Source organism: Leopardus geoffroyi, chromosome B3 (genome assembly GCF_018350155.1).
Source record: "Leopardus geoffroyi isolate Oge1 chromosome B3, O.geoffroyi_Oge1_pat1.0, whole genome shotgun sequence".
Taxonomy (NCBI): Eukaryota; Metazoa; Chordata; class Mammalia; order Carnivora; family Felidae; genus Leopardus; species Leopardus geoffroyi.
Window position 1 is genome coordinate 6,440,012 of NC_059337.1, and position 20,521 is coordinate 6,460,532.

Genomic DNA, 20,521 nt, shown 5'->3' on the forward strand with positions numbered 1-20,521 from the left:
GAGAGGCCAATAATGCAGAGCCGGCCAATCCCCTGTGTAAGCCAACAGTTAACAGTGACTCAAGTATTACAAGAACCTGATGGTATCTGCTGCCAAGTGACATTTAAAATGTCTCCAAATCTAGGGGCGCCTGGGTGGCGCAGTCGGTTAAGCGTCCGACTTCAGCCAGGTCACGATCTCGCGGTCCGTGAGTTCGAGCCCCGCGTCGGGCTCTGGGCTGATGGCTCGGAGCCTGGAGCCTGTTTCCGATTCTGTGTCTCCCTCTCTCTCTGCCCCTCCCCCGTTCATGCTCTGTCTCTCTCTGTCCCAAAAAATAAATAAACGTTGAAAAAAAAAAAAAAAAAAAATTAAAATGTCTCCAAATCTTGAAAGAGCCCATCACTTTAATTTAGAAAGAGAAGAAAGAAAGGGGTCTGAGCAAATGACAGGAACAGCCCATATGCCCTCTGCCTCCTTGAAAGGGCTGCTGTTCCCAAATACACTGCACTGATCTCAGCCCTTTATGTGCTCACTCACACACTAAAGGACGGCTGATGGCATGGATTTAGAATCACCTAGAAATGAACCAAGTCACAGCCCAAGCATGCATATTCCTTCCCTGCTCCAAATGCAAGCATATCACTTTCTCCAAATTAAGTAAACTTTTTTTTCTTTGTATAAATGAAGACCTCAAGCCTTGGCTTGATCCCAAAGGGGCAGTCACCTTTGGCTTACGGTAAGTAGGGAAGAAACCTCATATACACTTGGCTCACATGATCAAGCGGTCCCATGGGGACACAGGAAGTCCTTTTTTACTGGAAGATCTATTTTGGTACTGACTCTGAACCACTTACCTGAATGTAAGAAATGAAAGAATAGCATAGGGGAGTCAGATGAGAACCGGACAGTTTTACCTGAAGCAAAAGAGAAGAAAACCAATGTAACTGTAAGAATAAAATGCTTCCCCATTCCTAGGAAAGGAATTTGCAACTCACCAGCTTTTCCATATTTTTTGGAATTCCTCTGGAGCTCTGACACACCTGGAGATACTAACCAAAAATTTCCAGATTTAGTTTACATCCTCTAGCAATGTTCCCAGACACCTCCAGGTGACTCAGTGGGCTAAGGGAGTGGGGCTCACTGCTGACGAGATGGGAAAGAAAACAAACTACCCTATTCACAGAGAAGCCTAGACACAAGCTCTCCTTTGTCCCCTCCTCAAGACTCCTGAGGCCACCAGACAACAGGCAATGAAGGGTTTCTGTTTCCGACTTGCTCAGCTTACTACTTTAAAAATCCTTCAGGTTGATGGTCCCTACATCTAAAAAGCAACGACTTTACTGTTTTTCCTTTAAAAAATGCCAATAGAGGTACCTGGGTGGCTCAGATGGTTAAGTGTCTGACTTTGGCTCAGGTCATGATCTCACCGTTCGTGAGTTTGAGCCCCATGTTGGGCTCCATGCTGACAGCTCAGAGTCTTAATTGAAGCCTACTTCGGATTCTGTGTCTCCCTCTCTCTCTGCCCCTTCTTCACTCACACTCTGTCTCTCTCTCCTTCAAAAATGAATACAAGCATTAAAAAAAAATTTTTCTTTAAACTGCCAATAAAGGGGCAGCTGGGTGGCTCAGTCGGTTGAGGGACCAGACTGACCCCAGCTCGGGTCATGATCTCATGGTTCGAGGGTTTGACTCCCACATCGGGCTCTGTGCTGTTAGCATGGAGCCTGCTTGGGATTCTCTGCACACACCCCCCTTGGCCCCTCCCCCGCCTGCACATGCATGCTCTCAAAAACAAACAAACGTTAAAAAAATGCCAACAGAGAGAAGAAGCTTTCAGTATTTCCACTACAGAAGTGTAGGAGCCACACCACATGGCCAGATCTGCACCTTCTCAGAGATGGCTGCACTGCTGTTTGGGGACACCACGTGGGGGTCTACCATCTTTCTTGGATTGTCTACACCTTTCTAAATATTTAATATGGATCACTGCTAGAATCAAAACTAAATCACCCAGTTCCTACCACCTGCCGAATGTTTGCTGAGGACCAAAATATTCCAAGTGCAAGAAAAGAGTTCTCTGTTAACAGATTAAGCATAAGGAGCATTAACTTACACTTAGGGCAGACTATGCCTTGCATTTAAAAAAATTACCTTTCTCCTACCTAAGTACCTGACCTGACCCAAGTACCTGTAAGGCATTTAACACCTACTTGTTAATGGAAGGAGAGAAGGAATAAACACCTCTTTAGTGCCCAGACTGGTTTGAAATAGTGTAATTTGTGTGCAATAAGGAATCGGACTGAATTCTCTAGCTATAATTTAGATTAAGTCTTAGAAGGCATTCGAAGGGGCACAATTCTCAATTAGGGGTCACATACCTACATGCCAAAAAATAAGAGCCTCTAAAGGAGATTTAGAATTAATGTCATCAACTGTTTCTTCCTGGCCCATTATGGAGACACCTGCCACCTACTGACCAAACCAGAATCAAACCACGAATTGCACGGAAATAAGCAAAAAGAGCTCTGTACAGAGGCCTCCACAGCAGTGAGCTGCTGCCCTGGCCTAGTCTTGGGCTGGCTGGGGCAGCACGGTGGGAGTGGCTCTGGTCACCTCTCCGATACTCACATATCTGACAAGTGCTGTGAGGATGGTGTACATTTTGCAAAGGTCCTTTAACAAGATGTCCACACAGCTGCCTGATGGCAGGGCTGTCTGCACCAGCTCATGGAAAAATGTAAGCAGAGTTCCCAGCTGCATGATGATGGCTTTCTCGATAGGATGATTTGGTAGGGTTGCCTGAGAAGAGGCCTCTTCTAAAGGGAAATGAAATTGGCACATTCAGACCCACTGACCTTATTTTCCAGTTTAAGTGAAGGAAATTTAGAAATCAACTAACCACCATCAAACGGGAAGTCTGTAGGGACAACGAGCATGTAATTCATCATGCAGAGTGAATCAGTAGCCACACTACGGTCTACTTTTTCCATCATGCTGGAAATGCGGCTCAAACCAACAAACGAATCAAGCTGCCCTTTTACACAACAGTCAATCTGGATTTTGGTGGACTCTTTTCACTATTCTTGAAATGCCATCCTGAACGCATCTTACCTGATAACATTTCTTGGCTCACTTGTCCCTTAAGCTTGGTGATCAGCCAGTCCACTTCTTCTAGGACTTTCTCAGCCTGACTCAGAACAAGTAACTGTGAAAGCAAAGAATGTCCGGTGTGGCTCACTGGTGGAACACAGCAACCATAGCTACCTGCAGGCGGGGTTACAAGCCTCAGGACACGAGCCACTACAATTTACTCTTCACATGGAATAAAATGGAAGGAACCATAAGACTATTTCCCATGGCTTGGGGATCCACACTTACACAAACAGTAGGAGCAGCTGTTCTCAAATTCACCATCGCAAAGTGATTTGTTTTCTCCATCTCTACATCCTGAGGAGGCAAACACAGGGGAGATACAATGGCAGTAAAGCTGTCCCCCAGTCGCGATCCCCACTCAGGGTGCTGTAAGCGAAGGCTTGCTACAGTACCTCGTCTATGTCTCCGAGATGCCCATGGATGTCCTGGGACAAGTCACGCAGCAGGATGACAGGACTCTTATACAAAACATGGAGGCTGAAGAGCAAATTCATCAAGCCCTTACAAAACGAGGCATCCTCTAAGAGTGGGAAAGAGAGAAAATTGATAATTATAACCCAGTCTTTAGGGGATGGCGTGCCTACCCAGAAACGTGGCTTGCCATGTATGATACCGCAGTGCTGCGCACAGGCCATCCAGGGTAGCTCTCCCACCAAGGCACACTTCTGTAGGGAGAGGTTTCCTATCATTAGGCAGTCACTATCGCTGTATAACTAGTACCCGGATCAAGAAACAGAATGTTTCCAGCACCCCAGAAACTCCCTCCTACCTCACTTGCCCCAGCAAGGAACTGGCTGTCCTGATTTCTACCATCACATCTAGTTTTGTCCGATTTTGAACTTTATGTAAATGGAACCAAGCAGTAAGTACTCTTTAAGTACTCTGGTTTCTTCTGTTCACCATCGTGTTTGTGCAATTCCTGCACGTTATGTGTTGGTAGTTTGTGTGCGTGTACACGGCCATTCCTTTATCCACTCCACTGCTGACAGACAAGTGGGTTTGTTTCCGCCTATTAAAATAGCACTGCTGTGAGGATCCAGGAGTGGGACTGCTGGACTGTAATCAGATACTGCCCAACAGCTTCCCAAGCGGCTACGTCAAACGCAGACCTCCACCAGCGGCGGATGAGAGGGCTGACTGTGCCGCATTCTTACCATGTGGATCCATCTCAGTTTGGTTACTCTGGTGACTGTGTAATGAGTACCTTTCCTTTTTAAAATGCAATATATTTGGTAAAGAGGATTTTATATAAAGCCTAAAAGGAAACAAGAAAGGAAACTTACCCTGGCTGTTTTCCTTGCAAATCTTGGATGTCCAGGATAACATCTGCACAAACTAGAGATTATTCAGATATTAAAGAAACATGCCAACAGACAAAACAGACCAAGGTGCTGTCAGACTGGAGGAGTCTAGACCTTTCCAAATCTCATCAGCTGCCAAAACATGTGCCTGGATCTAAAGTGATAATCTACTAAGAACAGCATAAAAATAAGTCTAAAATTATTAGAAGAATTAGTGATTCTTGTCTCATAATATAATAAACATATGACTTAATTCTCAGTCTGTGCTCTCATTAAGGACCAAAGGTCCTGAGGTCTGGACTCTTACCCCCCTGAGCTTCCTCTACCCCTACCACCATGGTCGAGGACTAATGTACCCTTTTTCCCCCTTCCCAAATGCCTCATTCTTTCCACACTTGAGACATCTTTAAGAATATCAGTCTAATGGAGAGATGCGGGAGAATAAGATCTTGGCCATAAAGACAGCAGAATTAGCTTCTAGGAGCCAAGAGGCCAAAGGAGGTCAGAAGGCAGTAGGGGAAAGAAAGGAAGAAGAGGCAAACAACCAGATGCAGTTTTCTTAGATAAGCAGAGGAGGCTTAAGGTCTTGGGATAGCAGGGTCCTGAGATGCCAGACACAAACTCAAGCTTGCCTGCTGCTCTGGCATTTCCCTGAATAGGGTTTCAGCCACAAAGGCACTGGTATTCAGTATACTGAAGTGCAAAATGACCAGGAAAAACTCAAAACTCAAATTTTGATCTGTTGAGGTAAAAAATAAATTGATGCTAATTCTGAAAGATCTCTGTGAACGGGTATAAAAAGGTCTCCAGAACACTGCGGGAAATGTAATAAGCTGGATGCAGAACAAGCTTTTGTGTGAAGACAGACAGGGCTGAGAATAAAAATCTATATTCATATTTGCTTCCACAGGAATAAAGCAACTCTTGAAGGATACTTCAGAAACTAAAAAACATTACTTATTTGGGGAAAAGAACAGAACAGGTGGAGGAGGACAGGAGGGAGACCGTTCATTGTGTCTTCTTATAATTTCCGGTTTTCAAATCATAGGACTTTATTACCCACTCAAATTTAAAAATATTTAGAGGTTATCTGAAATGATGGGGATGGGTGGGTGATGATTTTTGAATTAAAGCATTTTTCTGTATACACAGGCCTTTCCAAATCCAATTATTTCCTGCAAATGTCCCCCCTGCCCCACTCCCTGACACTTTCTGTCCTGGTGCTCTGTTCGCTGCAGCAGCATCAGACAGTGAAGGGGGTGAGTGGCCTGGCAGCAGGACGACGTGAGGAGCTAGAAAGAGGGACTTGGTACCAGCTAGGAGCTGGACTCGGTACCAGCCAACCTTGCTGAAAAGTCAACTGCACAATGTAAGCCACCTTCATAATTAGTATGCTTTTATCTTAGAAAAGAGGGAACACCAAGAGCAAGTAAAAACAAGCGAAAAATGTTAAAGTCACCAAAGATAAACAAGGTTTTTTTTGTTTTTTTCTATAGTGCTTACTGCTGACAAGGGTCAAGGGCAATGGCCAAAAAAAAAAAAAAAAAAGCAGTATGTTCTTGCCCTATATGGCTGCATATAATTATGTTATGGAAGACACAATATGTAGGAAAGGGAACATTTTCCAGATCTTATATTGACTCAGGAGCATAATTAAATATATTATCTTATATCACTTAAAAATAAGATTTAAAGAGGACATTTAGAGGTTCCTGGATGGCTCAGTCAGTTAAGTGTCCGACTATTGATTTTGGCTCAGGTCATGATCTCATGGTCATGGGACTGAGCCTCAGGTTGGGCTCCATGCTGAGTGTGGAGTCTGCTTGGCCTCTCTCCCTCTCTCTCTGCCCCTTCCCCTCTCACAAGTGCTCTTTTAAAATAATTAATTAATTAAAAAAAGAGGACATGTAGACATATACAATACAGTTGATCGTCGAACAGTGCAGGGGTTAGGGGCACTGACCCCCTGCATAGTCAAAAATCCACGTAGAGCTTCTGACTCCCCAGAAATGTAACTATGAATAGCCGAGTGTTGACCAGAAACCTATGTATTACATCAACGGTCTATTATCATTTATTTTGTACATTATATGTATTATACACTATACTCTTACAATAAAGCTAGAGCAAAGAAAAGCTTATTAAGGAGATCACCAGGAGAAAATGATACATTTATAGTACTGGACTGCACTTATGAACTGTACTTTGAATCCACATAGTTCAAACCTGTGCTATTCAAGGGTCAACTGTACTCCCTGCCTCTGAGGGATGCATGCCAGGTGGGACTAAGTAGCACTTCTCTCTACCTGAGGGGAGGATGGCTCCAGCAGCTTGGACAAGTTGGAGAGAACAGTGACCAGCAGGAGGGCTTCTTTGCCATTAAAGTCTTCCTCTTGGCTGCTAAGTAAATTCAACAAGGACCTCTGGGAAAGGAAAGCACATGTGGAAAAATCAGCAGATATATTCCTATCATGGAGAAGAGCCCTCTAGCCAGAGATTCCTAAGGCTGGGGAAGAAAGGATTCAATGCTACCAAAATTCCAAGAGGACAAAATCTGAAAATAGGCCTGGATCAAACAGGTAGTTTTCTGCCCCATTACGGACCACAAATCTGAGGGTTCCCCTGAAAACTATGAACTCCTTCTCCTCTAACACCCTGCCCAGGAATGAACAGTGCACCCAACTTTGGGTGGTTCATAACTTCCGGAGGCCCATCCACCGACCTCACGTTTAGACCATGGCCCAAGCCCAGCATTCCACACACCTTCCTTGTTTCCTCTGCCCTGTTCCTCTCTCACCACCCGAAATACTCTCCGTTTTGTCTTCTTTCCTCGCTCAGTGTAAACTCCCCAAGGAGTTTTGTTTCTTTTGTTTTCCTGCTATATTCCCAGCACCTGAAACAGTCCCTGGCACAGAGTAGGAACTTTAATACTGTGGTTAGAAATTAAGGCTTCAAAGTATGCCTGGGTGGCTCAGATGGTTAAGCGTCAGACTTTGGCTCAGGTCATGATCTTGCGGTTCATGGGTTCGAGCCCCGCGTCAGGCTCTGTGCTGACAGCTGAGCCTGGAGCCTGCTTCAGATTCTGTCTCTCTCTCTCTCTGTCCCTCCCCCACTCATGCTCTGTCTCTCTCTCTCTCCCCCAAAAATAAAATTAAAACAACAACAACAACAACAACAACAACTAAGGCTTCAATGTGTGGTCTTTATGCAATATGACAAAATCAACCTATACATGGACACAAATCAAAGACATAACTTCTCTACCTTAATAGTCAATCTCTTCATGTCAATTCTAACGGTGATTCTTGGAAGCAACAAATGCTATAGGCTGGGGTGGCTTAACACCTGTCCTCCCCAGAATCCTCTTAAATGCATGACCTTCCACTGAGTAGAGCTATGTCCTGTTGCCTGGATGGTGACCCAGAAGAAATCGTGCCCTCCTTGCTCACTGCCCGCTCCACTCACAGGTGGCCCAGCTAACAGTCCCCCTGCAGCAGCCCCCCTGCAGGAGCCCTCAGGCAAGCATGGCAGCCTGCAAAGGCTTCTCACCTGAAACTGCCGGATCTGGAACGCTGCTCTGTGAGTGACACTGCCTTCCACCTCCTCTCCCTCTTCACCTGTGGCATCTAGGAAAGGAAAAGATCGCGATCTTCTCTGAAATGGACTTACTATTACACTTTTTTGGCCTTTTGATATGAAGTTAAATTTTTAGAAAGCCAAAAAAAAAAGTCTAGGGGCAGATTTAAATATATTCCTAACATTCTGCCATTTGGTAATACTATCTTTCAATTTTCAGTCACTATTCATGGTTACGTGTTAAAATCCAGTAAATGCCAATTCTGAATCCACTAGATGTCACTCCTTAGCCACATTAGGACTGCTCTCAGGTGTCCTCTGGTAAGTTAACAAATAGAATCACAAGAGGTTTGATTAAGAAAGAGAAACCTAGATCAAGCCAATTTATCAAAATTGAAATGCCCACCTAGAGCCCTGAGAAAGTGCTGAATCTTGGGCTGAAAGAACTGCTGCACGGCACTGAATATCTTCTGTAAGCCCTCCAAGCACAGCAGGGAGATGCTCTTGCCTTTCTCTTTCTTTCCTGAATCTTCCACTGAAGTAGGAATGGAAGTGTATCTCCAAATTAAGACCCTGAAAATAGGAAGTCATTAGTGTCAGGTTCACCAAGGTAAATTTATATACTGTAAAATTCACATGCTATACATGTACAGTTCAATGCATTTTAACAAACTTCTATTGGTGTGCATCTATCCCCACAATCAAGACATTTTCATCATCCCAAAAGTTCCCCTAGGCTCCTCTGTAAGCCAGTTCTCTCCTCCTGATTTTCCAAGCACTCACTGATCTGATTCCTTATCCCTATGGTTTCACTATTTACAAAATAACATATAAAAATGGTAGCACTCATATGTAGCTTTCTGAGTCTAGCTCTCTTAAAATTTTTTTAAAATGTTTTTATTTATTTTTGAGACAGAGAGAGACAAAGCATGAGTGGGTTACGGGCAGAGAGAAAGGGAGACACAGAATTGGAAGCAGGCTCCAGGCTCTGAGCTGCCAGCACAGAGCCTGATGCGGGGCTCGAACTCATGGACTGTGAGATCATGACCTGAGCTGAAGTCGGACGCTCAAGCGACTGAGCCACCCAGGCACCCCTTGAGTCTAGCTCTCTTTTTTTTTTTTTAATTTTTTTTTTCAACGTTTATTTATTTTTGGGACAGAGAGAGACAGAGCATGAACGGGGGAGGGGCAGTAAGAGAGGGAGACACAGAATCAGAAACAGGCTCCAGGCTCTGAGCCATCAGCCCAGAGCCTGACGCGGCGCTCGAACTCACAGACCGCGAGATCGTGACCTGGCTGAAGTTGGACGCTTAACCGACTGCGCCACCCAGGCGCCCCGAGTCTAGCTCTCTTAATGTAACATATACTTCCCTCGATTCACCTATGTTGCTGTATAGTTTGGAATTTGGAATTTTTTATGTAGACAATTATAGTGTCCTTGAACACACAGTTATTTCTTCCTTCCCAATCTGGATGCCTTTTATTTCTTTTTCCTGCCTTACTGCACTGGCTAGATGCTGAACAGCAGCAGTGAGAGCACCGGGCAGGGGCAGGGGCCATTCAGTCCTTAATCATTAAGTATGGTATTGACTGTAGGTACTGTGGATTCCCTTTATCAGATTAATAAAGTTTTCTTTTATTCCTAGTTTGCTGAGAGATTTTATCACAAATTTGTTTAATTTTCTGTATGTATTGGGATGACTATACAGTGTTTTCCTTTAGCCTGTTGATATGAACTGTATTGACTGATACACAATTTTTTTTTTAATAAAGTTTATTCATTTATTTTGAGAGAGCAGGTACAAGTCGGGGAGGGAAAGAGGGAAAGAGAATCCCAAGCAGGCTCTGTTATCAGGGCACAGTGTTTGGGGCTCAAACCCACAAACTGCGAGATCATGACCTGAGCTAAAATCAAGAGCCAGATATTTAACCTACTGAACCACCCAGGCGCCCTTGATTTACACGTTTTGAGCCAACTTTGCATTCCTGAGAAAAATTCCACTTAATTACATCATGTTCGTTACAAATTGTTAGGTTTAACTTGCTGATATTTTTTACATCTACATTCAAATGGGAAATTGGTCAGTAATTTTCTTACCATGTCTGAGTTTGGCATTAGGTAATGCTGGCCTCATAAAATGAATCAGGGCATATTTATTCTCTCCTATTTTCTGGAAGAGTTTGCATAAATTGTTATTATTTCTCTCTTAAATGTTTGGTAGAATTCACCAGTAAGGACATCTAGTTACGGAGTTCTCTTTGAGGGACAATTTTGAACCACAAATTCAGTTTCTTTTTCTTTTAAAGATTTTATTTTTAAATTACCTCCATCCTTAACATGGGGCTCAAACTCACAACCCCAAGATCAAGACTCCCATGCTCTTCTGACTAAGCCAGTCAGATACCCCTCAATTTCTTTTTTTGGATAAAGTTTATTTATTTATTTATTTATTTTGAGAGAGAGAGAGAGAGAGAGGGAGGGAGGGAGGGAGGGAGAGGGAGAGAGAGAGAGAGAGAGAAAGGGAGGCAGAGAGGGAGAGAGAAAGAGAATATTCCAGGCATGCTCCACGCTGTCAGCTTGAACTCCCCAACCATGAACGAGATCATGACGTGAGCCAAAATCAAGAGTCAGACGCTTTATCAACTGAGCCACCCAGGTGCCCCCTCAATTTCTTTCATAGTCACAGGATTATTCAAGTTATCTATTTCTTCCTGATTTCAAAAGATTTGTCCATTTCATTTATGTAATCCAGTTTACTGGCATAAAGTTGTTAGCCTTCTACCATTATCAAGGTTTACTGTCTGTAGAGTCAGCAGTGATCATCTCCTGTTCCTCATATCTGATATTTGTGATTTGGGTCTTCTCTGTTTTCCTCACCAGTCTGGCTAAGATTTATTGCATTTACTGACCTCAAAGATTCAGCTTCAGGCTTCATCCCTTCTCTATGATTTGTTCCTGTTTTCAATGGTTCTACTTTGTCTTTATTACTTCCTTCTTACTTCCACTTTAATCTGTTTTTCTTGTCTTATTTTCTTAACATGGGAGCTTAGAGATGTGCTATTTTTTTCCTAACGTAACCACTGACTGTTACAAATTTCTACCTAAAACCGCATTAGCTGGATCATACAAATTATGAAATGTAGTGTGTTCATTTTCATTCTGTTCAAGACATTTTCTGATTTTTTACTTCCTCCTCCTTGAGTATGGATTATTCAGAAATGCATTTCATTTCTGAATATACAAGGATAATCCAGCCATTTAAAAAACATTAAAAAAATTAAAAATATTTGTTACCACTTCCTTGTTTAATTCTATTTGTGCTCAGAGAACAGAGTTCTATTTTAAAAATTTGTTCAGTTTATTTTATGGCCCAAAATATGGTCCATTTGATAAATATACCATGTGCACATGAAAAGAATGTACATTTTGAAACTGTTAAGTATTATATAAATACCCATTAAGTAAGCTGGATGATCATGTGGCTTAAGTCTTCTATGTCCTTCCTGATTTTCTAAATACCAATTCTCTAATGATTTCTAAGAGGGGATGAATTATTTACTTATTTCTCCTTCAGTTCTATTGGTTTTTGCTTAAAGAATTTTAGTGTTTTGTTGTTAGCTACATGTACATTAAAGCTGTAATGCCTATTTGATGAACTACTTGTCATTACAACATCCCTCTTATTCCTAGTATTAGAAGAACATTTTCTATGCAACTAACATTCCACATTAAAGCAAGACTAGGAAAAAAGACTTAGTGACTGCACTTTCACTCTTAGGCTGCACCCAACTTCACACTGCCTTCATCCCCACCCCGTTTCCTCTCTTGGAGATTCCACAGCAAATAGAACAGGTTTCTGAGGGTGAGAGTGACTTACCGAGTTATATCACAGAGGTTCTGAAAGATCTTTTCTGGGTTTTGGCCATCGGGGCCACTCACATGCCCGGTTTCCTTTAGCTGCTGTACCTTCTGCAGAGCCACACTCACTGCGTAGCGCATAAACTCATTGTTGGACCTTAGAACCGACAGGCTCTCTTCGTGGCTTTGGGCACTGTCCCTAGAGAGAGAGAGAGAGAGAGAGAAACAGATTTCCCTACTGCTGTTGGGATCTGGAATTAGGTTTTGTAGGGACTATTCAGAAAAGCAGGACCTAGCAAGTTCTTACTTACAGACCCCAGGTACCCCAGGCCACAGTCACTGCCACAGCACCTTTTACAACCTTCATTCTCAGTGTTATCTCATTTTCTCCCCTCCCTCCCCCAATCGCTTCACTTTGATAAAATTAAAATGTCAGTCTTAGTTTCCTTTGTTGTTGTTCTGTGTTTTTTTCAATTCAGGTTCTTCTTTTTTCCCTTTTTATCTGTTATACTATTCAAGCTACTTAGGCAGATTTCCCTACAATACCTTACTGCAACCTATCCCTATCTTTTTGTTAAGTAGTCCATTGTTTCTGAGTTTTCCTTAAATAATTCAAGGTATTCTTTCAAGTGTCTACCTAGATTATCCAGCTTCCAAGAAACTTAGGAAAAGCTCCTGACTTACTTCTTACTGTATATACATTAAGAACTGTGAATCTAAACTAGATAATACTAGTGAATCAAGGTAACTGTTACTATCTTCACTACACAGACATCTTTAAGCACTCTATTACCACCTTACCTGAAAAGAGCAGTGAGAAGATCAGAGACAAATTTCATGGACAAAAAACTATCATTCGTTTTGTTGGCCACTTTAGTTTTGCCTTTACCAGCCTTTTCGTTAAGGATGTCAGAGAGTTTCTTGTAACACATAAATAAGCTCAGAACCTCCTCAAACTTATTCTTACTGCATAAAAGGAAAAAGAGACCACTAAGGATAAGCATCAGAGTATTGTAGTTTACTTTCACACCCAACAATAAGGAAATCCCAATGTTTCTTTAGGTGTTCTAGATGTTCTATTTTAGACACATTATAAATGAACGAACTTGCATTAACTCCCAGATCACTCTAATCCAGCTGTTTTTTTCTCTCTTATTTATGCCAGTCAATGCAGAGCATGAAAGTCCAGTCTACCAAACCATCAAAATTGCCCTACTGAAATTAGAGCTTGAGTTCAGGGTCTGGAAATCTTGGCTAAATGGAAGCCTGCTAGAGGGACAACAATCCCCAGCCCCTGTGGTGTATGTTTTGGTTCTCTGTCTCAGGCTAGATGTTCACAAAAGACAGTGTCATGGCCTTTGGTCTGTTAGTACCTACCATGCTGCTAGAGTTAAAAAAACAAAACAAAACAAAACCATAAAATGGAGTCTTTATCAAATTGCAAGGAGAGTTATATGTGGCAGTACCTTACCTAAAATTACTTATGGAGAAGTTATATTCTATTAGAACCTCACAAACTCCCATCACAAGAGAAGCACAGATATTATTTTTGATGCCAACACCAGTGCTCTGAGAAAAATCTGCTGATTTATCCTAAAAGACAAAAGATAAAAATTAATAAGCTATCAGGGCACCTGACTGGCTCAGTCAGTGGAGCATGCAACCCTTGATCTCAGGGTTGGGAGTTTGAGCCCTATGCTTGGTGTAGAGATTACTTAAAAATAAAATCTTAAAAAACAGGGGTGCCTGGGTGGCTCAGTCGGTAAAGCGTCCAACTTCGGCTCAGGTCATGATCTCACGATTTGTGAGTTCAAGCCCTGCGTCGGGCTCTGTGCTGACAGCTCAAAGCCTGGAGCCTGCTTCGGGTTCTGTGTCTCCCCCTCCCTCTGCCCCTCCCATGCTCATGCTCTGAATAATAAGTAAATGTAAAAAAATTTTTTTTTAATAAATAAATAAAATTTTAAAGAAAAGTCAATAAGCGGGGTGCCTGGGTGGCTCAGTTGGTTAACTGCCCAACTCTTGATTTCAGCTCAGGTCATGATCTCATAGTTTGTGGGATTGAGCCCTGAGTCAGGCTGTGCGTGGAGCCTGCTTGGGATTCTCTTTCTCCCTCTCTCTGCTTCTCCCCTGCTTGCATGCACTCTCGCAAACTTAAAAAAATTAATAAGCTATTAAAACAGCCTTCATCGTTCAATAGAGCTGAGACTTAGCAATTACCAGTTCAAAGTCCTCTAGCTCACTCTTAATCATTCTGCTAGTAATAGATTCCAATAGGTCCTCCAGGTCTTGATAGACCCCCTCCTCCTCCTCCTCCTCTTTTTCCTGCTGTGGGGGCATCACTTTGCTCTTACACCAGGCCAAACAGTGCTGGACACAACATAACAGATAATCCTGTAGAAGAAAATAGTAAACATTCTTGAGTGTTTAACTGAAGGAGGCTGTTGATAATCAACATATAATTCTAACCTATAAGGCTAAAGTAAGTTATTTTAGCCTATAAGACTAAAGTAAGTTATGAATAACTTACTTAAGTCAACCTGAATTAAAACTGGAAAAAGTTAACTGAACAAAGGTATTCTTGCATTCTTTCTGACCTTTTCCCAAAACTGGCTTTGCAAGTAGTGGGCACCTCAGAATGCAACATCAGAATGTGCTATTTCTGATCTAGTGGAAACACCATGAAGCCTGGTTGTGAAGTTAAATCCTCTCTGGCTACTGAGTCCCAGAGGCTGTTCTGAAGACAGGAAAGGAATCGTTGGGAGACCAACCGAGCATCTCCACCTCATGGCACAAAAGGCCCATTTATGGAGGCAGGATCTGACAAATGAAAGACCACCTCCTTCCCCATCATGGGCTCTAAGTTGCTTGGCGTGGTGGAGCTTCAGTTTTTATTTTCTCTTTTTCCTGTCTTTCTGAGGCTGGATAGTAAGAATAGAAAAACAACCTGTCCTAGTTCCCCTGAGGGTTCAAGAGTGCCAATTCTGGCTCTGCCTAAATCATACACTCCCTCCAGACTAATGAAGCAGGTCTCCTGGGTTCATCTGCTACTGAGTGACCTCCTTTCCCCATTCCACAGTATATTTAGTATATTATATAGTCAAAGAGGCACAAATGGGAGATGAAATGCTTCTGAGGGGAGGTGATGGATACCTTGATTTTGTAAAAGGTGAACATGGAGATATCTTACCGATAGATCCAAGGTTTATGATGGGTAAGAAAAGATAAGGAGGGAAGATTTAAGAGTAAAATTTCATTGGGAGTACCAGAAGAGTGCTTTCAGGAAAAGTATCTCATCCTGAAGACGGATTCTTTCAACAGGGTTGATGCTTTTACTTAACAATAAAAATAATGGTTATAGGAAGAATAAAAGTCTCACCAGTGGTTCTTGTAGACAGATTCGATCTCCTTGGGTTAAAATACAAGCTTCCAATTTCAGAGGTGGCAGCACATCAGGTTTTGGCTCATAGTACTGTTTTAACTACGTGTGGTAAGGAAAAAAAACACACCAGGGCTCATGAATGCTTTTTCACTTCTTTAACTGGTCCAAATAATGGCACCTTTAATGTTTAACACCATGTAAGACCTATTTCCCAAGTGTCCAAAGAACAATGCAGCAAAATATGTGTTGCTTTGCCTCAACTCATCCTTTACCCTTGCTTTAGGCATCACGTTGAGATGTTTCCTACTCCATTTCCACTAACTTTCTCACAAAACATCGTGCTCTCATATCAATTCCTAAACCTACAAACCTATAACCTAAAGCAATCAGCATTTCCAATATAGTTTGATAGTTAAGAATATATAAAATAAGCTCTAGAGTCAGAATGGCTGAGTCCAGGTCCCAGTTAAGACTCATGTGTTAATACTTTTGGTAAAGGCATCCATACCTTCGTTCCTCATCTGTGATGAAATATTACTATAAACATATGAGGCTGTGTAAGAATTAAACATGCCAATACATGCAAAGTGCTAAAAACACTACTTAGCACACAATAGAGACGAAGAAATGTTAGCTATTATTTCTCTCCTTTTTAGAGTCTGCACAATTTTACTGGTACACATACTAACCAGAGTTGGGAAGCAGTGTTCCATACCTTCAATCAATTTTCTATGCTTGTTAAGTATATGAATGTTGATGGGCTGATTATAACAGTTTGAAAAGATACACTATAGTTAATAGGATATAAATTTTGCATAGGATTAGGCTTGAGGCCCAATGGAAATCTTTAGATAAATAGTATAAGGACCTTCCAATAATTTCTACACATCCGAGATCTTAACTTTAAATGGAGCTTCTGCAGAATTATAACAAAAGTAATGACATACAAAAGTAGGGGGGATGGGGGAAAAAAAGAGAGAACTTTCTTTTTAGCCGAGTGGTGGACATGAAAAAACTGCTACCTCCAACCTGGAGTGGTTTTCTTTTTTTTCTTTTCTTTCTTCTTTTCTTTCTCTCTTTCTCCCTCTCTTTCTTCCTTCCTTCCTTTCCTTTCTTTCTCTTTTCTTTTAAAGTTTATTTATTTCTTTTGAGAGAGCGGATGAGCACGCACATACATGGGAGAGGGGCAGACAGAGAGGGAGAGTGAGAATTCAAGCAGGCTCTGCATCATTAGCAAAGAGCTCAACATGGGATTCAATCCCACAAACCGCAAGACCACAACCTGAGCCAAAATTAAGAGTCATTGGGACACTCAATCCCCCAGGCACCCGAGATGCTTCTTTCTTTGGTCTCTCCCTGCCCTCTGAGTATGGGGGCCAGTTTCAGATCATACCTGGGAAGCTTCGAGAGAGTTACAAACCAAGAAACTCTCAATATATAAAAAAGATTCAAATACCATATAATAAAATATTACTTTGCTACAAAAGGGAATGAAGTACTTATAAATGCTACGACATGGATAAACTGAAAGCATTCAGTGAAAGCCATCGGTCACAAAAGACCACATATTGTACAATTCCACTTATATGAAATGTCCACAACAAATCTAGAGAGAAAGTAGTAGATCAGTGGCTGCTTAGGGCTAGGTAGGTGGGAGAAGAATGAGAAAATTAGGGGGTGTTAGCTAAAGGGTGTGAGGCTTTCTGAAGTGATGAAATAAATGTTCTAAAATCGATTGTGATGTTGGCTGCACAACTCAATGAATACACTAAAAACCAATGAGTTGTACACTTAATTTTTTTAATTTTTTTTAAGTAGGCTCCATGCTCAGCGTGGAGCAACATGGGGCCTGGACTCAACCCTGAGATCAAGATCAGAGCTGAGATCGAGAGCTGGATGCCCAACTGACTGAACTACCCAGGTGCCCCAAGCTGTACACTTTAAATGGGTCGACTATATGGTATGTAAATTACGTCTCAAAAAAGGTATTTTAAAATATAGATTCAAGGAACGCTTAATGAATAAATGTTGAGTGTAAATGGTCTTATTTATGCCAGATATTCTCCAGCTGAACTCTTTTCGTAGTGATCATCTTCTGAAATCTTTTTTTTGAAGTAGTTTAAAAATCCTTTTTTAAACTGAAAAGTACAGAATATAACCCATGCCTCTGTAACCTAGATGTAATACATCCATATTTTGCTATATTTGTTTCACATCTCTCTATTCTTTTAGAAGTAAAACAAACAGATACAGCTGCTAATAGCCCTTATACAAATGTTTCTTCAAAAAGTCCTTCTGACTTAGGGTGCAGACTGTTACCTGAGAGAATAACTTAAGATGATGCAAAAGGGCAGGTAGGTAAGTGGTAATTAAAATATCAGGACAGCATCACATACCCCAGGCATGTTCATAATGTACCAGTGTACTATTTGGGAATTATTCTATATTTTGGAAAGTCCAGAAAATGTCAATCACCTCTCCATGTATTATTATCTATTCTCTATATCCATAAACATATAAAATTAAAAAAATGTATTACCTGTGAAAGTAGAGTCTGCATGATTGAATTAGCCAGCTGAGAGTTCCTTCTAAGGACATCGTAGAACCCCTAAGAGGAATCAAACAGAGAGTAAGCTCTTTAACAGGTACACTAAGTTCTAACTTTACTTTTTTTTTTTGTTTTTTTTACTTTTCTTATTTACTTTTTTTGAGAGAGAGCAAATGAGCGAGCATGGGTGCACACAAGCACAGACCAGCAGGGGAGAGGGAGAGAGAAAGAATACCAAGGAGGTTCCATACCCAGTGCAGAGCCTGACACAGGGCTCCATCTCACAATGTGAGATCATGACCTGAGCTGAAATCAAGAGTCAGACACTTAACCGAGTGAGCCACCCAGGTGCCTCTGGACAATCATAACTGTAAACATTAAAACAAAATTTTTTTAAACAATACTATTTCTTTACACTATTTCTTAATTCTTTGAAAATGACTGAAATTATATAGAGAGAAACGACTCAGAGAGTTTAGGTTATTTGCCTAAAAAGAACTAAAGAAATCTTTTTTTAATTTTTAATGTTTTATCATTTATTTTTGAGAGAGAGGGGCAGAGCATGAGTAGGGGAGGGGCAGAGAGAGAGAGGGAGACACAGAATCTAAAGCAGCTCCAGGCTCCGAGCTGTCAGCACAGAGCCCAGAGCCAGACGTGGGGCTCGAACTCATGAACTGCGAGATCATGACCTGAGCTGAAGTCATGATGCTTAACTGACTGAGCCACCCAGGCATCCCTAAAAAGAGATCTTTGATCACTGAGAACCAGATTAATAAACTGACCACAATCATCATAATTTTTAAACAACAGGTCATTTCTGGATTTGGAGTACTTGGCTCCTTTACAGTCAAGACTGTTCCAGGTCTTCATTCTTTTCTCTCATCCTACATTAACAGCCTTCCCTTTTAGGACATTATTTCCACTTACTTTCCAGCGCTTCAAAAATGTCTCCTGGCCCTGAGCACTCTAAAGTAAATGACTGTGTGATATTTCTTCCCATCCAGTATTTCCCAGTCATAGTTAAAAACTACTTAAGTTAAAATCTTGGTGGTGGGGGGGCCTAGGTGGCTCAGTTAAGCATCTGACTCTTGATTTCAGCCAGGTCATAATCTCACAGTTCGTGGGATAAGGCCCTGCATGGGGCTCTGCCCTGACACTGTGGAGCCTGCCTGGGATTCTATCTCTGCCCCTCCCTTCATGTGTGCTATCTCCCAAAATAAATAAATAACTTAAAAAAAAAAAAATTAAATCCTGGGGAGAACTTTCTTTTTGGAACTGGGAAAAAGACTGTATGGTTCATTTGTGAGAAAAAGTAAATGAGAGTTGACCCCCTAAACATTTTTTTATTTTTTTTTTTATTTAAAAAAAGAATTTTTTTTTTTTTTAACGTTTATTTACTTTTGAGACAGAGAGAGACAGAGCATGAACAGGGAAGGGTCAGAGAGAGAGAGGGAGACACAGAATCCAAAACAGGCTCCAGGCTCTGAGCTGTCAGCACACAGCCCGACGCAGGGCTTGAACTCACAAACTGCGAGATCATGACCTGAGCCGAAGTCGGACGCTTAACCGACTGAGCCACCCAGGCGCCCCAACATTTTTTTTTTTTAAAGAGAAGACACAAAGGAAAATTAGCGTTAACAAATATTAAATTTTTAAATAATCCAGTGAAGAAATGGGCAAAAGACATGAACAGACACTTCTCCAGAGAGGACATCCAGATGGCCAACTGACACATGAAAAAATGCTCAACATCACTCATCATCAGGGAAATACAAACCAAAACCATGAGGAGATATCACCTTACACCTGTCAGAATGGCTAACATTAACAACTCAGGCAACAACAGATGTTGGCAAGGATGCGGAAAAAGAGGATCTCTTTTGCATTGTTGGTGGGAATGCAAGCTGGTGCAGCCACTCTGGAAAACAGTATGGAGGTTCCTCAAAAATCTAAAAATGGAACTACCCTACGACCTAGCAATTTCACTACTAGGTATTTATCCAAGGGATACAGGTGTGCAGTTTCACTATCAACAAAAGCCAAAGTATGGAAAGAGCCCAAATGTCCATCGATGGATGAATGGATAAAGAAGATGTGGTATATATATACAATAGAGTATTACTCGGAATCAGAAAGAATGAAATCTTGCCATTTGCAACTATGTGGATGGAACTGGAGAATATTATGCTAAGTGAAATTAGTCAGAGAAAGACAAAAATCATACGACTTCACTCATGTGAGGACTTGAAGAGACAAAACAGATGAACATAAGGGAAGGGAAACAAAATTAATATAAAAACAGGGAGGACAAAACATAAGAGACTCATAAATATGGAGAACAAACAGAGGGTTACTGGAGGGGGTTTGGGAGGGGGAATGGGCTAAATGGGTCGGGGCACTGAGGAATCTACTCCCGAAATCACTGTTGCACTACATGCTAACTAATTTGGATGTAAAATACATACATACATACATATATACATAAAGTATCATCATCAGCATCATCTAGGAAACAGTCATCTGCCCTACATCCTGCAACAAGTATGACCAGTGTTGATACCGACACATAAAGAGTTTTTACAAATCGATGATGTGACGTCTTTAATGAACAAATGAACACCGATATCCTAATAGATCAGTCCATGATCTGTATCAAGTTAAGTTTTAAAATTTGGAGCTACATTCAGTGCAGATTCTTTTTTGCATGTGGAGGACTGCAGAGAAGA

At 41.5% G+C, this 20,521-nt stretch overlaps 1 protein-coding gene across 4 annotated transcripts in view; it reads right to left on the reverse strand.

The window, feature by feature from the left end:
- Positions 1 to 20,521, reverse strand: part of FANCI (FA complementation group I) — a 97,411-nt gene that overhangs the window by 6,460 nt on the left and 70,430 nt on the right. For 3 of the 4 annotated variants that reach the window (XM_045448674.1, XM_045448676.1, XM_045448677.1), the window contains exons 19-34: positions 17,787 to 17,855; positions 15,245 to 15,346; positions 14,086 to 14,259; positions 13,340 to 13,461; positions 12,670 to 12,834; positions 11,888 to 12,067; positions 8,416 to 8,582; positions 7,983 to 8,059; positions 6,740 to 6,856; positions 4,416 to 4,467; positions 3,525 to 3,652; positions 3,358 to 3,426; positions 3,091 to 3,184; positions 2,608 to 2,795; positions 975 to 1,028; positions 834 to 893 (exon numbers count right to left, since the gene is read on the reverse strand). In XM_045448674.1, the coding sequence (XP_045304630.1) occupies positions 834 to 893; positions 975 to 1,028; positions 2,608 to 2,795; positions 3,091 to 3,184; positions 3,358 to 3,426; positions 3,525 to 3,652; positions 4,416 to 4,467; positions 6,740 to 6,856; positions 7,983 to 8,059; positions 8,416 to 8,582; positions 11,888 to 12,067; positions 12,670 to 12,834; positions 13,340 to 13,461; positions 14,086 to 14,259; positions 15,245 to 15,346; positions 17,787 to 17,855 (1,818 nt within the window). The remainder of the gene's footprint in view (positions 1 to 833; positions 894 to 974; positions 1,029 to 2,607; positions 2,796 to 3,090; positions 3,185 to 3,357; positions 3,427 to 3,524; positions 3,653 to 4,415; positions 4,468 to 6,739; positions 6,857 to 7,982; positions 8,060 to 8,415; positions 8,583 to 11,887; positions 12,068 to 12,669; positions 12,835 to 13,339; positions 13,462 to 14,085; positions 14,260 to 15,244; positions 15,347 to 17,786; positions 17,856 to 20,521) is intronic. The other variant, XM_045448675.1, reaches the window with a different exon arrangement.